This window comes from Miscanthus floridulus, chromosome 1 (assembly GCF_019320115.1).
Source record: "Miscanthus floridulus cultivar M001 chromosome 1, ASM1932011v1, whole genome shotgun sequence".
NCBI classification, from domain to species: Eukaryota; Viridiplantae; Streptophyta; class Magnoliopsida; order Poales; family Poaceae; genus Miscanthus; species Miscanthus floridulus.
This window is the reverse complement of record NC_089580.1, coordinates 202,727,548-202,743,591: the sequence shown is the minus strand read 5'-3', so window position 1 is coordinate 202,743,591 and position 16,044 is coordinate 202,727,548. Positions and strand designations below refer to the sequence as shown.

The following is a 16,044-nucleotide window of genomic DNA, read 5'->3' as shown; positions in this document are numbered from 1 at the left end:
TACATGGACACAAAAGTGGAGTGTGTCTCTTACTAGATGATAGCATCGCATGCATGCATGCATGATCAGCCCTTGTGCCCTCGGAGATATGTTTAATGCTCGATTCCTCATCATCTTCAGTGTGATGCGGTACACGTATATAGCGCACCCGCCCCCGGCGTAGACTGGATCAAAATAAAGAGTGTCGGCATCGTCGTTGTTGCATTGCTGCTGCGACGACAGCTACAATAACCTTATTAGCTTGTGGAGAGGGCATTTAAGTTTTGTTCTACCAGGTTAAACTTTATTTCTAAACTTTGGCTAGCAATATATACAAATATATTGATTGCTGGCAGGGTGGTGTTGTCTACGCAGCAGCAGCCGCCGCCTGAGGCGGTCGTTACTTGCCCACTTATACTCCACCAAACAGCATCTCATCCTCGCCGTCCGTTGAATGAATTGATGCGTTTTCTTGAGCCACGCCTGCAATGAAGCGCGGATCGATGGTGGGAGTAGCATCATGGCTACGCAGACACCCACACGTGCAGTGTGCATCATGCTGTTGGGTTGCCGTTACAGGTAACAACAGGGCGCAAGTTGCCTGTGACTGTGAGTATGGATCCTGTTCCTACTAATAGTACTCCGCCTATCAAATTATTACCTCCCAATCCCAACTACCGTAATGTAACAGTGTAATTAAACGAGCAGTTTAGCAGTGCCTGTTCCGTTGTCTGGAATCATCATGCGCTGCGTGCGCCAGTCTCCTCTGCTCTCGATCGATCGATTAGGCCGCCCGCCCGCCCGCCCCATGCGTGCAGCAACCCAACAACTGCATGCATTTGCCAGCGTAAAAGGCCCGCTCGCAGTCGCAGTCGCAGTCGCAGTGCAGTGCCAGTCCCATTATTTTCCTTTTAGCCACACGATGACACGACCACGCAGCAGAGCAGTGCAGGGCCACATTTGCCTACTACTACTACTACAACCACGCAGCACTAGCCAGCCCAGAAGATTGCCAGATTCACATTCACTCGACAAGAGGCCACCAGTCCAGGCCGGTTACCAGTCATCCGGCAACGCTGCGAGTGCTAGCGGCAAACAGCAAACAGACAAGCAAGAGGCAGGCATAAATGGTCCACTGTAGAATCAATCAATCAATCAATCAATCTATCGGATCACGGCCGGTCATCACTCATCAGATCGATCAGGGCACAAAACCATACCAACAAAACAGTCCTGCTCAATTCTTTCAATACCTACTACTGATCCTCTAGTCTAGTTATATAGGAGTATCTACTAGTGATTTCATTCCCACCATCCAATATGATTTAGAGCTAGAGTACTCTATGATTTATTATAACACGATAAACAGTCAACACACACCACAACTAACTCTGTCTATGCATATAATATAACCCCTTGATCCTTCTCCGGTCTTCATTCATCTACTATTCCTTTTCTAGAGCATGCGTGCAGTGCAAAACACTGCTCCAATCACTGACTTACCGTTACCGATTGCATCAGTCAATCATACCGATCAGAACTGCTACCCAACCTCAGGGGGCATGCAATTGCAGGCCACAATGGCCTGCATTTCTCTTCTCCTCCGCTTCCTGGCCCTCCGCAGGATCTCCTGGCTCTCCTCCGCGCCCACCTTCATCAGGTCGCACTCCTTCTCACCTGCACCTGCATCTGCATGCACAAATAAAGCCCACGTCTTTCTTGTTCAGATCAAACGATGTATGTACTATCCATAAGCTGAGCTACCTGATTCTGAAATGCTCGCTCCCCAGTGTTAGTGTTACGTACCTAAGCTGCCTGATCCCGAGGACCTGAGGATCACGCAGGAAGAAGCACGGACGTTGCTGTCATCGTCAGAGTCGTCGATGAATATCACCACCTGCATGCGTTTCGTTCAGCAGTTTCACAAGCAACCCACCATCACACACACGCTCTGACGCTCATCGACACAAAAAGCCAGGCAAAGCGCATGCTCTAGCTAGTTGCCAAAGTACTACTGCGGGTTTTTACCTTCTCAGTTGCCGCTGCCCGGCTGAACTTTGTACCCACCGCATCTTCCTGTTTAGGTGTCACCCTTGATCTAGAACCAGTTAGCTTTTGGGGAAGCACTTTCAGTTTTCCGTCGTCTACCTGGTCTGCCGCCGCCTTTGCAGGGCAGACCAAAGGCGCAGGATGCCTGCCATCAGTAAGCAAGCCTAGTCACAACACGATACAATCATCAGACAAAGACGCAGAAGACCAAAATCCAGAAACCGCTGTTATGTCTGCGATGCACCTGAAAAACACCAAACTAATCTGGTTTAACTGAAATCAGACTAGAACATTCTGCCATCTTCCTCATGAAAAAAAACTTTTAATTAGATGCAGTAAAATGACCTCTTATCAAATGTTCATGGTTCTAACTTCTAAGGATGGATGTTCATTCAGCTCTCTCAAAAGCATATAGCAGTTTCTGAAACTTCTGCTCGGCAATATTCCAAACACCACTTAAATGCTCCGTACTACAAGAATTCAACATACAACAAAAACTGCAGCTACCAATATAGTGCTAGTATATATACTCATAAAGTGTCAGTCGTGTAAGTAATGCAACTGACAAGAAACAACTTAACCTTACATGATGAAAATCAGTGCAAATGGGGGAAAAAAGCCATGCTAGTACAATGAAATTACTACCCCTCATAATTTCATATAGGAAAACCAATAAAACTGAGAAAAAAATGCAAGGTTAATACAACAAACCAACATTCCACCGCAATGGCCTTTGAACATGCTGCCATTTCAACACTTGAACTGATGTCATGAACCAGATGTAATGAAAAAGGAAGCAGCCATTTTAAAAGAACATGCACCCAATGATGAAACTTTAATCAGGTTCCAGGTTAGCACATAACAATATCAACACCCTTTTTTTAGGATATCAAGATTAGAGCAGCTACTTTGCATTTTGATTAACAACCATTAAGAGAAGTCCTAGTTCAATGCTCCATTCTACAAGAATAAAACATTATCTAATAACTGTTGCCTGTACGAAACTGAGTTGAGGATATTACACTTCTGGTGTGGGTATTTTGTTTGTATAGGTCCATCCACTTGCTACAGGTATTTGGTTCATCTGGGGCCTTCCGCTTTCTGCTGTTTTCTGCCTCATCATGGGTCTTCCCTTTGGTGCTGGTATTTGGTTCGTCGGAGGTTTCCCATTTGCTGCTGGTACTTGGCTCATCAGGGATCCTCCATTTGCTACTGATGTTCGTTTCGTCAGAGGTTTCCCATTTGCTGCTGGTACTTGGCTCATCAGGGATCTTCCATTTGCTACTGATGTTTGGCTCACCAGAGTTTTCCCATTTGCTACTGGTGTTTGGCTCACCAGGTTCCTTCCATTTGCTGCTGGTGTTTGGTTCACCAAGCTTGCTACTGGTGTTTGGCTCACCCGGGTTACCTCTGTTGTTTGGTTCACCTGGGGCCTTTCATTTCTATCGAATGGTAGTTGGTTCATCAGGGGCCTTCCATTGGTTGTGCATCTCTGGTCCTTCAGTCAAGATGAAAAACATAGAAACTAAGAGAGGAGATACAGATGGAACTTTGACTTGCTTACTATAGTAATGAATACATACTGTTGGCATTTGGATTGCATCAACCTTACTGTTGAGAGATCTGACAGCTCTAACAATCTCCTGCACAAAGAGGCAATGATCAGCCAGTGTCCAAACAGTGGCTCTACATTGTCTTTTTCAGCAACCCAAGTGACATGGTTTCAGAATGCAAAACGGGATACGAGTGGCATGGTTTCAGAATGAAAAATAGAATGCAAGATTGACCATATAATTTGAGCCATCTCCAAATTTGAGCTAGCTTGTATGTTTATGTGAAACCGAACTGACATCTATTGAGATGACAGGGAAACTCAGAAACTAGCAAGTTGGTAAGATAATTATTTGTGCGCACATGCCAACCATCAGAAGAACCCAAAAGACAAATGGAATTAATGGATTCATATCGAAATTAGAGGTGAATCATAGCATAAGAAACCCAAGGGCTACCTCGATATCTTTTCTAAAAATTCTGATGATGTCACTCTGCTCTTGCTTTAAATCTGTTTCTATTTGTTTTGGCAAGATTGAAAGGGTTGAGGATATCTCATCCAGTTTGTTGGAGTGGGAGTTCAGAACAGTCAGCTGATCAGAGATGCTTTTGGTGTTGCTCTCAACAAGTGCTTTGAGATCATCTTGTCCCTTAAGCTGCAACAGCATAAATAAATTAGTGAAACTTCGTTGTCTGTCAAAACAGAACGCAGGAGGATGAAGGACAGAAGCATGATTTCTGCTTACATTTTTCTGCAGCAAAGTGTCTAGGACAACAAGCTTTTGCTGTATGCTTCCAGCTAAACATGACAAATGCATGCTTTCAGTGGTGTGCCAGAACATAATTATAGTGCAAAAACTCATAAGCAAAGAGAAACTTCTGCAGTACCAAATTCAGGTACCAATAGGACTTACAATCTAGTGCGGCTTCCTTCATGGCTCTGTTTAACTGCATAACGTCGTTTTGCACTGAATCGAGCACCATCCCTACCTTATGCACCGAACTTGCCATATGCTGAAATTTGCGCTCAACATCCTCAGTAGGAACCACACCTGTTAAAACACTGCCTGTTAGGCACACAAATCAAAATAGAGCTACAACGAAACTATGGAGCTCAATAAATAGTCTGGATACACAGTGAATGAGATAAGAAGAATGAACCTAATTAAAACACAATCATCTGTGGCCCCAGTTATTCTGAAATACTACTGTGCTCGTACGAATAAACTGAAAATTCTACCAAATGCAGCAAAGGGATCTGGAGGGTTTACATCTACCGTCAGGAAGAGAAGGGTTCCATCGATTGACAGGGTTGCCTGATGTTTTTGCCAGTTGCAGCTGAGATTCTTCTCGCACACAAGAAGCCGAGCTGACAGGCAAAGATGGAATCTTCTTTGATGAGTCATCATGTAACCAGAATCTCTGATCACCAAGCAAAAGAAAATGGAGGTCATAATTATGCAATAAACCATAATTATACATCTTTGAAAACTAGATTGTAGGTCATAATTGACCAAGCAAAAGAAGCACAGGTGCTCTAAGTGAAACATGAGCAGAAAGAGCATTGTCACATTGGGCACTCATCATGCCTTCAAGAATAAAGCATAAGTCACTGCTGAGAGTCAGAAAATATCGTGACCAAATTGCATACTGCTGGACTAACATAATGGAACCATAATTTCAAACAGACTCACACAAATTCAAAAGTTCAAACAGTCTCACAGTCATGGTGGGAATATGGGATCTACTCCCTGAAAGCTTCAGTACATGCTGCATCAAAGAGATGTCAAGATGGTGCTAGTACCAGAGCAAACACTTTTACTGATCGGAATTGATTAGGCAGCTAAAACGTTGGAAATTGGAGAATCTATGCACTGTGGTTCTGCATCCTACAAAATTTTGCAACTAAGGCCGCCCTACTAGTAGACCTGAAAGGTCCTCAGGCAGAACATGCTTTTATGAATTCTGCGATTAAATGTGGCAACGCATCAATTTGAAGTGCTCCTTACACGCATGGATCAAGCACAACTGAAATCACCTGAAGCAACTAATCCAAAACGACCAACCTGCCGCAACTAGCACGGTAATCACAGAATCCCCCAACCACTAACCGCCCCTTCGCGAACTCACTGATGAAGCAAAACCGCTAATCCCGTTCATCACACATGAGAGCACAACGGCGCGCATCCCCGATCACGATCAGCACACATGAACAGTGCGAGAGGGAGGAATGGGTGCAAACGGGACCTGATCGCGCGCGGGCGAGGCGAGGTGGAGGCTGAGGAGGTTCTCGTCGAGGGAGGCCTGCGAGAGCTGCGATTGCGAGTGCAGGAGCGACGACGCGCCGCCGCTGCCCACAACGCCCTGCGAGAAGGACTGCTGCGACATCGGCTGCGACCGCTGCTGCTGCTGCGACCCCGCCGCCACGGCCGCGGCGGAGGAACCCGCCCCGCCTGCGCCGCCGCTCCCTCCGGTCCTACTGAAAGCATCAGAAACACAGGACGAAGCGATCGCATGTGTCAGAACAGCGGGAGCAGCCGCGGCGAGAGGGAGAGGAATATGAGAGCGGGGATTTCACCGGGGAGGGAGGACGGAGATGGAGCCAAGGTCGCACGCCTTGTTGATCTTAAGCTTCATGGCCTGCTCCCCGGAGCGGGCTCGAGCGAGGAGGCGGCGGCGGCAGTGGTGATCGCCGGTGAGAGAAGAGCAGCCGAGCAGGAGCAGAGCAATGGAATGGGAGGCGCTGCGAATTTGAATTCTCTGCTCTGCCTGGCTGGCGTGGACAGTTATATTCGCCCACCCTGCCTGCCATACGGGCCCGTGTACTAGGCAATTCTGTTAGGGCGACCGGGCCCACTTGACGTGCTGTACGACTACAAGCACTACTTCTCTTCGCTAGGTGCCAGTGCCACTGACACCTGGGCCGAAACGTTTTTTTTTTTTGGAAACAAAATGCATGGCACATCATCTGAATGTCTCCTGAATGAACCTATACGGAGGCAAAACGAGGAACGGAATCAAACCACGTCATAATATGTCCAAATTGTACACTTCGGCATATGGTAGAACATCAACATACCGATATAATTTGGATCTGTACAAATTACAAAGCAAAAACTCAGTGCCACTGCGCCGAGTTGAGCAACAGGCCAACAGCTCTGCCAAGCAGAGACATGATTGCCGCTGCAGCAGACAAAAAGTTTCAGATATCAAACAACAGCATCATGAAAGAATTTGGGCCTATTCTTACATGGCATGGTGCAAACCACAGATTTTATTTTATTGCTTTGAAACAACAGATCAGCAAAATAACAAGAGTGCTCAGTGTTCTTGTGGTCAGGAGCGCGGGGCTAGTAAGCAGCAGCACATTCATCTTACTGCTCTACTATATGCTGTGGTCGCAAGGGAAACAGATACTGACACAGTACATATGCGTGAGGTCTGTAGTCTACCTCAGGAACCCAACTCAAGAGGGATCTGCAAAAACTGACAAGTAAACAAACTATCGCACCCATTAGCTGTAATGATCTGGGGATCTGCCAAGGCAATATCTGTGGAGAACCCGCTACTGGTTAAGTTGCACGGTCCAACCCATCCAGTCCTCCACATTGCCCATCTGGAGGCTTGTAAGTGACTTGTATAGTTGCTGAGACACGACACCGACTCCTTGGTTGCCATATTCCACCCTGCAAACCAATGCCATAGGATGTCAGATTCCAACATAGCTGCACATTACTCTTGTCAGTTTCCACTTTCTACAAATCGAGAATGCAACAAGTACGATTGTGGTTCTGTAACTTCATTAGCAGTTTGTCTTCTTAACGGAATACATGCTGAGGCACGTTCATGAAAAGAAACTTTCACTTGCAGTGGTGAAACTGATCGCTGTTACATAAGGCAACAGTCATCAGCCTCAGTGAACGTTACCACCCACACACTTATACTGGATTCCATGTCAAATTACCTTTTGCTTTTGATAAAAACAGCAGAAAAGACCTCGGTCCAAATGGCTGGGGCATAGCATACAATGCTACGTTCAAGGATCGCAAGAAAGGAACTTATGGGGTGTTTGGTTTGAGGAATGAGGTGGTCACCATCATCTTCTCATTCCTGACTTTTTTCGTTTTTTGGTTCGTGGAATGGAATGGGTTTATACATCACCACCTCATTACTCACAAGCTATCAATTAGTATATGTACGAGGAATATGTTGATTCCACCAAAATTCATGTGATGAACTCATGATGCACCACCACATCTAGTATGGGGTGGTTCCTCAAACCAAACACACCCTTATATCATGAAGATGTCATGGCAGGTAAAATCAAGGTACCAACATCCATATACCAGCATTTCCAAGAAAAAAGAGAGAGAAAGGGACAGCATACAGAAGAAATGATTACACAAAAGTAATCCATGGTTTTTGAGGCACTGTGGCGCTGGGGTATGCTTGGATGCCTAGGTGATATGACAGTAACTAAAACCTTGTGGCGTCCTGTGGCACCTGGGGTATGCCTCAACGCCTAGGCAACTCAGAAACCATGAAGTAATCACAACAGTACTGTAAAAGATCATAACTAGTGCAATAAATATTTGAGTATTTCCAAAATCGATTTGTTCATCATGCTTTATTTCAGTATTAAACTCTTGTTGCTGTTGCAAGAAAAGGAAATGTCCTATCCGAGAGAAAAAAAAAGTGTTTTCACAAAAAAAAACAAATGTCTAGTTTATCACACATGCATACTCAATAGAAAATAAACTTGCAAGGCAAGAGAGAAAGTGTCACCTTTTCCCCATATATGTAACGCTCCCCACAGGTGACACCACAACAGCAGTCCCCGTGCAGAAAACTTCATCAGCGTTAAGCAACTCATCTACTGACACCAGGCGCTCCTCAACCTTACAAGAAGCCAATGCATTAGTTAAGACTGCATTATATTGGAGGCAGCATATGATGAGTTGAGCCTAGTTCACATATCCTTCTACCTATGCTAACAAGTTACAGGCCCAAAGTATTTAATGTGTTAAAACTGTAATGTATGGCCACTTAACTTGCAGCTAAAATGATTTCACATATCCTTCTACCTATGCTAACAAGTTACAGGCAAAAAGTATTTGGTGTGTTAAAACTTAAAACTATATGTATGGCCAATTAACTTGCAGCTAAAATGCACTGATACAGCAGTCATTTCTTCCCCCATTTCTTTAAATCCATGAGACTGACAAGTAAATTACCTTGAAGCCTTTGCTCTGAGCAACTTCAATGATACTTTTCCTTGTTATACCAGGCAGTATTGTTCCTTTAATGGCAGGAGTAGAAATAACATTGTCCTGGCGCAAAAAGACAAGAAAATAAGCCCATCATGGCATTGTCCCATAAAATAGTATGTTAATCAACCAAAGGATGTTGCATAGGTTAAAAAAAAAGTCGTGGATAACTAGAATGCTGATAAAATGGTGTGGTTATCACTACTACATGCCTTGAGCACTAAAGTCTACTCTTAACTGCAGCTATGAAGGAGATATACTGCCAAAATAGCAAAGACATCAAAGTGAAGGATCATACTTTCACAACAAAAATATTGCAGGAAGAGACTTCTTCAAGATATTTGTCATGAACAGCATCCAAGTAAAGGACATCAGAATATCCTTTCCCCTTTGCAACCTTTTGTGCTTTCAGTACCTATACGGTGATGACAATGTATGTAATTAAGTAACCAAACTGGCGCTTTTATAGAAATTTCATAATTGCTAATTCATAAAGTTACTGAGGCATAGTTTCCAATGGTTTTCACGCCTCCAGTTCCACCAGGGCTGGCACGGTGAAATTTCTCCTCAACGATCAAATTAATAGGAGATAAACCTTCCTGTAGAATAAAATGAAAAAAGGCAATCAACATATATACTGGCATTGTTGAAACAAACTATTTTAGATGCGTGACAAAAGGAAGAGTTCATCAACAACAACAACAACAACAAAGCCTAAGTCCCAAACAAGTTGGGGTAGGCTAGAGTTGAAACCCAACAGAAGCAATCAAGGTTCAGGCACGTGAATAGCTGTCTTCCAAGCACTCCTATCTAAGGCTAAGTCTTTGGGTATATTCCATCCTTTCAAGTCTCCTTTTATTGCCACTACCCAAGTCAACTTCGGTCTTCCTCTGCCTCTCTTCACGTTACTATCCTGACTTAGGATTCCACTACACACCGGTGCATCTGGAGGTCTCCGTTGCACATGTCCAAACCATCTCAACCGGTGTTGGACAAGCTTTTCTTCAATTGGCGCTACCCCTAATCTCTCACGTATATCATCGTTCCGAACTCGATCCCTTCTTGTATGACCGCAAATCCAACGCAACATACGCATTTCCACGACACTTAGCTGTTGAATATGTCGTCTTTTCGTAGGCCAACATTCTGCACCATACAACATAGCAGGTCTAATCGCCGTCCTATAAAACTTGCATTTTAGCTTCTGTGGTACCCTTTTGTCACATAGGACACCAGACGCTTGCCGCCACTTCATCCACCCTGCTTTGATTCTATGGCTAACATCTTCATCAATATCCCCATCCCTCTGTAGCATTGATCCTAAATATCGAAAGGTATCCTTCCTAGGCACTACTTGACCTTCCAAACTAACATCTTTCTCCTCCTGAGTAGTAGTGCCGAAGTCACATCTCATATACTCAGTTTTAGTTCTACTAAGTCTAAAACCTTTGGACTCCAAAGTCTCCCGCCATAACTCTAGTTTCTGATTCACTCCTGTCCGGCTAGCACTACATCGTCCACGAAAAGCATACACCAAGGGATGTCCCCTCGTATGTCCCTTGTAACCTCATCCATCACTAAGGCAAACAGATAAGGGTTCAAAGCTGACCCTTGATGTAATCCTATTCTAATTGGGAAGTCATCCGTGTCTCCGTCACTTATTCGAACACTAGTCACAACATTGTTGTACATGTCCTTAATGAGCCCGACGTATTTCGTTGGGACTTTATGTTTGTCCAAAGCCCACCACATAATATTCCTTGGTATTTTATCATAAGCCTTCTCCAAGTCAATAAAAACCATGTGTATGTCCTTCTTCTTCTCCCTATACCGCTCCATAACTTGTCTTATTAAGAAAATGGCTTCCATGGTTGACCTTCTAGGCATGAAACCAAATTGGTTCATAGAGACCCGCGTTATTGCTCTCAAGCGATGCTCGATAACTCTCTCCCATAGCTTCATAGTATGGCTCATCAACTTAATTCCCCGGTAATTTGTACAACTTTGAATATCCCCTTTATTCTTGTAGATCGGTACCAATATACTTCTCCTCCACTCATTAGGCATCTTGTTCGATCGAAAAATATGGTTGAACAGCTTGGTTAACCATACGACAGCTATGTCCCCGAGGCATCTCCACACCTCGATTGGGATACCATCCGGTCCCATCGCCTTACCTCCTTTCATCCTTTTCAACGCCTCTCTGACCTCAGATTCTTGGATTCTCCGCACAAAGCGCCTATTGGTGTTATCAAAAGAGTCATCCAACTGAAAGGTTATGTCCATATTCTCACCATTGAACAATTTGTCAAAATACTCTTGCCATCGATGTCGGATCTCATCCTCCTTTACCAAGAGATGCTCCCTTTCATCCTTAATGCACTTAACTTGGTTGAAGTCCCGTGTCTTTCTCTCACGAACCCTAGCCATCCTATAAATGTCCTTCTCTCCTTCCTTCGTACTCAAATGTTGGTAAAGATCTTCGTACGCTCCACCCTTTGCCACACTTACAGCTCGCTTTGCAGTCTTCTTTGCCACCTTGTACTTCTCTATGTTGTCCACACTCCTGTCATGGTACAAGCGTCTATAGCATTCTTTGTTCTCCTTAATAGCCCTTTGGACTTCCTCGTTCCACCACCAAGTATCTTTAGCCTCGCATCCCCTTCCTTTGGTTACTCCACACACCTCTGAGGCTACCTTCCGAATGTTGGTTGCTATCTTGTCCCACATATTGTTTATGTCGTCTTCTTCCTTCCAAGAGCCCTCTTTGATAACCCTTTCCCTAAATACCTCTGACGTCTCCCCTTTCAGTTTCCACCACTTTGTTCTTTCAATCTTAGTTTGTTTATCCCTACGGGCACGCACCTGAAAATGAAAATCTGCCACCAAAAGCTTATGTTGAGAAACAACACACTCCCCTGGTATCACCTTGCAATCCAAGCATGCTCGTTTGTCCTTTCTTCTTGCGAGGACAAAGTCAATCTGGCTACAGTGTTGTCCGCTATTGAAGGTCACTAGATGAGATTCTCTCTTTCTAAAGAAAGTGTTGGCTATCATCAGGTCAAAAGCTACCGCGAAGTCCAGAACTTCCTCCCCCTCCTGATTCCTACTACCATACCCAAAACCTCCATGAACTGCCTCGAAACCTGCGCTTGTAGTACCTACATGTCCATTAAGATCTCCTCCTATAAAAAGCTTCTCACTACTAGGTATAGCTCTAACCAGGACATCTAAGTCTTCCCAGAACTGTCTCTTAGCACTCTCGTCGAGGCCTACTTGGGGGGCATACGCACTAATTACGTTCAAGACCATATCACCAACGACAAGCTTGACTAAGATAATCCTATCTCCTTGCCTTCTCACTCCCACCACACCATTCTTGAGGCTCTTATCAATCAAAACTCCTACTCCATTTTTATTCGCGACTGTCCCTGTGTACCAAAGCTTGAAACCTGTATTGTCCACCTCCTTCGCCTTCTGACCCTTCCATTTAGTCTCTTGAACGCATAATATATTTACACGCCTCCTAGTCGCGGTATCAACTAATTCTCTTAACTTACCTGTAAGTGACCCTACATTCCAACTACCTAAACGGATCCTAGTTGGTTCGACTAGCTTCCTTACCCTTCGCACCCGTCGACTCTGATGCGAAGACCCTTGCTCATTTTTCACTACACCCGGGCGCCGATGTAGCGCGCCACTAAGGAAGCGACGATTTGCTATTATCACTAAGCTATCCTATATCACTGTCCACTGAGCAGGAAAGAACACAGGTTGTAACGATTTGCTCTAGGTCCAGTTTACATTTTGGATGAGTGCCTAGTGCCTACAGATTTTGGTGGAATTTAAAGTAAAAGGAAACTCAATACGGACCTTGAAATAATTCCCAACAGGGGATACAAAAATGATAAAGCTATACTCAGGAGCAGGTGCAAGACCAAGAACAGCCCCGCTTCCTATTAGGAGTGGCCTGATATACAGGGAACCTTTACCAGTAGGAGGCACCTAGAAACATGATATGTTTCATTTCAAGGGGAAAAAAAGATATGTTAGCAAGGGGATAATGGTTCACTAAATAAAGTATTGTTGAATATGTAGCCTAATACTATCACCTATGAAAACACGAATTACTATTACTAACCCATCTTTTATTTGCCAAAACAGTTTGTTTAACAGCATCAACGAATTGCTCAACAGTTGGAGCAGGCATACACATCCTCTCTGCACCACTTATCATCCTTATAGCATTCTCCTCTGGACGAAATAGAAGGATGGACCCATCAGTTTTCCTATATGCTTTTAGGCCTTCAAACAATCCCTGCGTACCAGAATAACATAGAATAAGCATACTCAATACTAGTAGGCCTTCAAAGATACCTAATTGCCAGGTTATAGTTGTTCCAATCCAGTAGAGATATAGATATGAAACAGGGTGGGAAGATTCCCTACTAACCTGTCCATAGTTTAAGACTCCAGCAGAAGGACTCAGTGCTATAGGACCAAAAGGTAGGACTTCACCTTTGGAAAAGATTCCATCAGGTCCACATTTCGCAACATACATAAAGTCAGTCTCGATGAGGCCAAAGCCAAGGTTATCCCAGTCCAAACCAGTGACCTCTGATGTTTCCCTGCTAAGAGTTAAACCATCAGAGCATAGCTTAAAGTCATGAGGGTATTGCTGGGTATGGATTTAGCTGATCCACAACCATATGTACCAAAATGATGAAATGCACATAAGTAAGGATACTGCTTTGGTTTCAGAATTACATACATGTAACTTGTTGCCACAGAAGCATGGCATTTTGCCGTGCTAGGAACCTTGTAACAGAGACTTGGCATCGAATAAATGTGGTTCTGGATCTGCAGAACAAGAAAAAGATGAAGCAATTCTTCTATTAGATCACGAGGCTGGTGAAAGTAGTAACGGTGGGAGTCGTTGAAGTTATCTCGATTCTTTAGCATCTTTACGAGGAAAAACAAAAGCAAGCTAGGTGAGTCCATTTGAAGTGATCTGGGATTGATTAGACTTCTCAGGTGGTCAGGCCAGGGAGTGGGAGGTATGATGGGGTTATCCAGGAGGACAACGGCAAGGGAGTCTCTGCAAATTTTTTCAGTAGGTCAAGCAATATACTTTAACCTCTCTTTTTTTCCCCTATTATTAAAAAGAAAAGGAGTAGCCAAAGTGCCTTCCAGGTAGGTGACTTTGTGCGCCTGCTTTGCGCTGTCAACAGTCAATCAGGCACAAAGAAAGTGGCAAAAACACGAGAAACAAACTATATATCTAATGACATCGCGGTTGTATATATATGTAATACCATGGACCGTGTTCATTCAGCTACCCAATCTGTTTCAATGGTGGCATACTGTAAGAGCAATATGTGAGCAACAATAAATAGAATTATAAAAAAGACCAAAGGTCCAAAACCTTCCTGTTTTGAAGCTACAGAAGGAAAACTCTTGACACCTTTACGCACGACTAGAAGCCCCATACTCTCCAATTATCTGAAGATGTGAACCCAATATTGCAGATTCTACTCTAACTTAGCAGGTGCAGAGGCCCTCACTAGCCTGGCTACCTACCCCCATTCCTAATCCACCACACCCCAAGGCCGAAACCAAACGCACGCATCATGCATCCGAAAAAAGGAACGTCATGAACAGGGAGCCAGGAACCTTGAGCCACGGCGAGAGCGAGTGCCGCGACAAGCAGCCGGAAAGCGGCGGAGCGGCCGAACGGGCGCCGCGGGAGGCGAGGCGGAGCTCCATTCCCTCTTCTAGCGCTCGCCGTGGCGAGTGAAGGGATCCGCGGCCCGCGAGAAGGCAGAAGAGCGAGCGGGGAGGCGGAGGAGGAGCGAAAGCAGCGGTGGCGGCGGCGGCAGTCAAAGCCGCGGAGGCAGAGTCGCCGTCTTTAATGGACAACAGCCGTGCGCGGCAGGTGTATCATGTGCGCCGACTACATGGTCCCGCTTGGACGACAATTCAGGACCCTACTGGTCAGAGGTGAGCGAGCGGAATGCCATGCCCGTTTCCATGGTGGGCGGGCCAAACGATAGTAGTGGGCCCCACGTGCTCGTTGAGGAACGATTTCCTTGAAAATAACATACTTTCTATATATCAATCTCAATCGTACTATAATTTAAATAACACCTGCTATATTTATTCTATTAAATGAACATTAATAAATTAAGGAACTATCTTAGCATTCATAAGATGTACTATCTTTCCAACCATTGATTGAATCCCAACAGTTTGGATCCATCCTTTCGTGGTAGAAAAAAGTGCTAGGAAATCGTCGTGTATTTTTGGATCATTTTATCTTTTTTCTGCCTGGAACATTTTATTTCACTTCAAGGACATTTTCCTTCTTAGATCGAAATAATGCAAAGTTAACACAATTTTTGCCAAAAAAAATGTTATATCGGTCCTTATTTTCTAGATATTTTGTCTCTCACCTGTCCTGACTTGATTGTGCTTCCCATCCATTTTTTAAGAAAGATATTTTAGTTCACTACTACTCTAGAATATTATTTTCTAAAGCTAGGACATTGCAATATAGTTTTGCCAAACAAGAAAGTATTGGCAGATAAATAACATTTCTCACAAATTAATATTGCCATTTTTTGCCCACATTTTGCACAGTTCTAAACGGCTTTGACTCCTTTACTATGGTGCGTGAGGAGCCGGGGTTGACATGAAGCCAAAAAAAAAAAAAGAGTAAGTTCATCCTCCATTTTGAGAAGGAGGGGACATAAATTGCTATTGCCAAAATTTTGTCAAAGTGTGCAAAGACAATTTGAAACGTACAACCAGCACATACAAAGGCAAAGGTTTAATTTACATGTCATGATGACGTACCTGATTTGTGGTCGCAGCATGGCAACCATTCTGTGCCATATATACAGTGCTTGATAGACGACTTTGCAGTTAATATGTAATTGCGTGCTTAGCTTAGCTAGGGAAGCAGCACATGACGAGAGAGGCCGTTATATAGACCCTTACTACAGCGACCGCTATACTCTCTGGAGCTAGCAAAAGACAATGGGAAAAATAAAAAGAAAAGGCATCGGCAAACGTTTTGTGCGTGGTCGACGACTTGACTTGACTAGACGCGTGAAAGAGATATTAATAATTATTACTTGTGCTAAGATTAATTAAGCGAGCTGTTGCATGCCAAGGGCCTCAAATAATTTTTGACTAA

At 44.2% G+C, this 16,044-nt stretch overlaps 2 protein-coding genes across 7 annotated transcripts; both read right to left on the bottom strand.

Moving 5' to 3' along the window:
• Positions 1 to 1,150: 1,150 nt before the first annotated feature.
• On the bottom strand, positions 1,151 to 6,782 carry LOC136450864 (protein PAIR1). Of its 3 annotated transcripts, XM_066451520.1 has the most exons (12): positions 6,659 to 6,782; positions 6,158 to 6,568; positions 5,827 to 6,058; positions 4,857 to 5,001; positions 4,494 to 4,631; positions 4,326 to 4,378; positions 4,038 to 4,235; positions 3,612 to 3,671; positions 3,051 to 3,526; positions 2,008 to 2,173; positions 1,786 to 1,876; positions 1,151 to 1,668 (listed from the first exon to the last, which is right to left on the bottom strand). In XM_066451520.1, the coding sequence occupies exons 2-12, from the start codon at positions 6,214 to 6,216 to the stop codon at positions 1,523 to 1,525; spliced, it is 1,764 nt and encodes a 587-aa protein (XP_066307617.1). In that variant the 5' UTR covers positions 6,217 to 6,568; positions 6,659 to 6,782; the 3' UTR covers positions 1,151 to 1,522. The 3 variants fall into 3 exon arrangements, with proteins under 3 accessions (XP_066307617.1, XP_066307606.1, XP_066307619.1); XM_066451509.1 differs by having other exon boundaries at positions 4,038 to 4,378; positions 4,851 to 5,001; XM_066451522.1 differs by lacking the exons at positions 1,151 to 1,668; positions 1,786 to 1,876 and having other exon boundaries at positions 2,143 to 2,272; positions 4,038 to 4,378; positions 4,851 to 5,001.
• Positions 6,783 to 6,835: 53 nt separating this feature from the next.
• Positions 6,836 to 15,815, bottom strand: LOC136450876 (branched-chain-amino-acid aminotransferase 5, chloroplastic-like). Of its 4 annotated transcripts, none has more exons than XM_066451549.1 (10): positions 15,702 to 15,815; positions 13,618 to 13,706; positions 13,300 to 13,477; positions 12,988 to 13,164; positions 12,720 to 12,851; positions 9,347 to 9,445; positions 9,145 to 9,261; positions 8,814 to 8,909; positions 8,365 to 8,477; positions 6,836 to 7,265 (listed from the first exon to the last, which is right to left on the bottom strand). In XM_066451549.1, exons 1-10 carry the CDS (start codon positions 15,738 to 15,740, stop codon positions 7,145 to 7,147), a joined length of 1,161 nt encoding a protein of 386 aa, XP_066307646.1. In that variant the 5' UTR covers positions 15,741 to 15,815; the 3' UTR covers positions 6,836 to 7,144. The 4 variants fall into 4 exon arrangements, with proteins under 4 accessions (XP_066307646.1, XP_066307654.1, XP_066307631.1 ...); XM_066451557.1 differs by having other exon boundaries at positions 13,300 to 13,474; XM_066451534.1 differs by lacking the exon at positions 15,702 to 15,815 and adding an exon at positions 14,520 to 14,824.
• Between the last annotated feature and the right edge of the window lie 229 nt (positions 15,816 to 16,044).

Excerpts from the sequence above, each read along its gene's own strand:
- LOC136450876 (XM_066451534.1), bottom strand. The coding sequence starts at position 14,612 with ATGGAGCTCCGCCTCGCCTCCCGCGGCGCCCGTTCGGCCGCTCCGCCG. Across the intron at positions 13,707-14,519 it reads CGCTCTCGCCGTGGCTCAAG|ATCCAGAACCACATTTATTC; the intron begins GTTCCTGGCTCC and ends CTTGTTCTGCAG. Across the intron at positions 8,910-9,144 it reads GCAATATTTTTGTTGTGAAA|GACAATGTTATTTCTACTCC; the intron begins GTATGATCCTTC and ends TTTTTGCGCCAG.
- LOC136450864 (XM_066451509.1), bottom strand. The coding sequence starts at position 6,216 with ATGAAGCTTAAGATCAACAAGGCGTGCGACCTTGGCTCCATCTCCGTC. Across the intron at positions 6,059-6,157 it reads ATCTCCGTCCTCCCTCCCCG|TAGGACCGGAGGGAGCGGCG; the intron begins GTGAAATCCCCG and ends TGATGCTTTCAG. Across the intron at positions 1,877-2,007 it reads GGGCAGCGGCAACTGAGAAG|GTGGTGATATTCATCGACGA; the intron begins GTAAAAACCCGC and ends AAACGCATGCAG.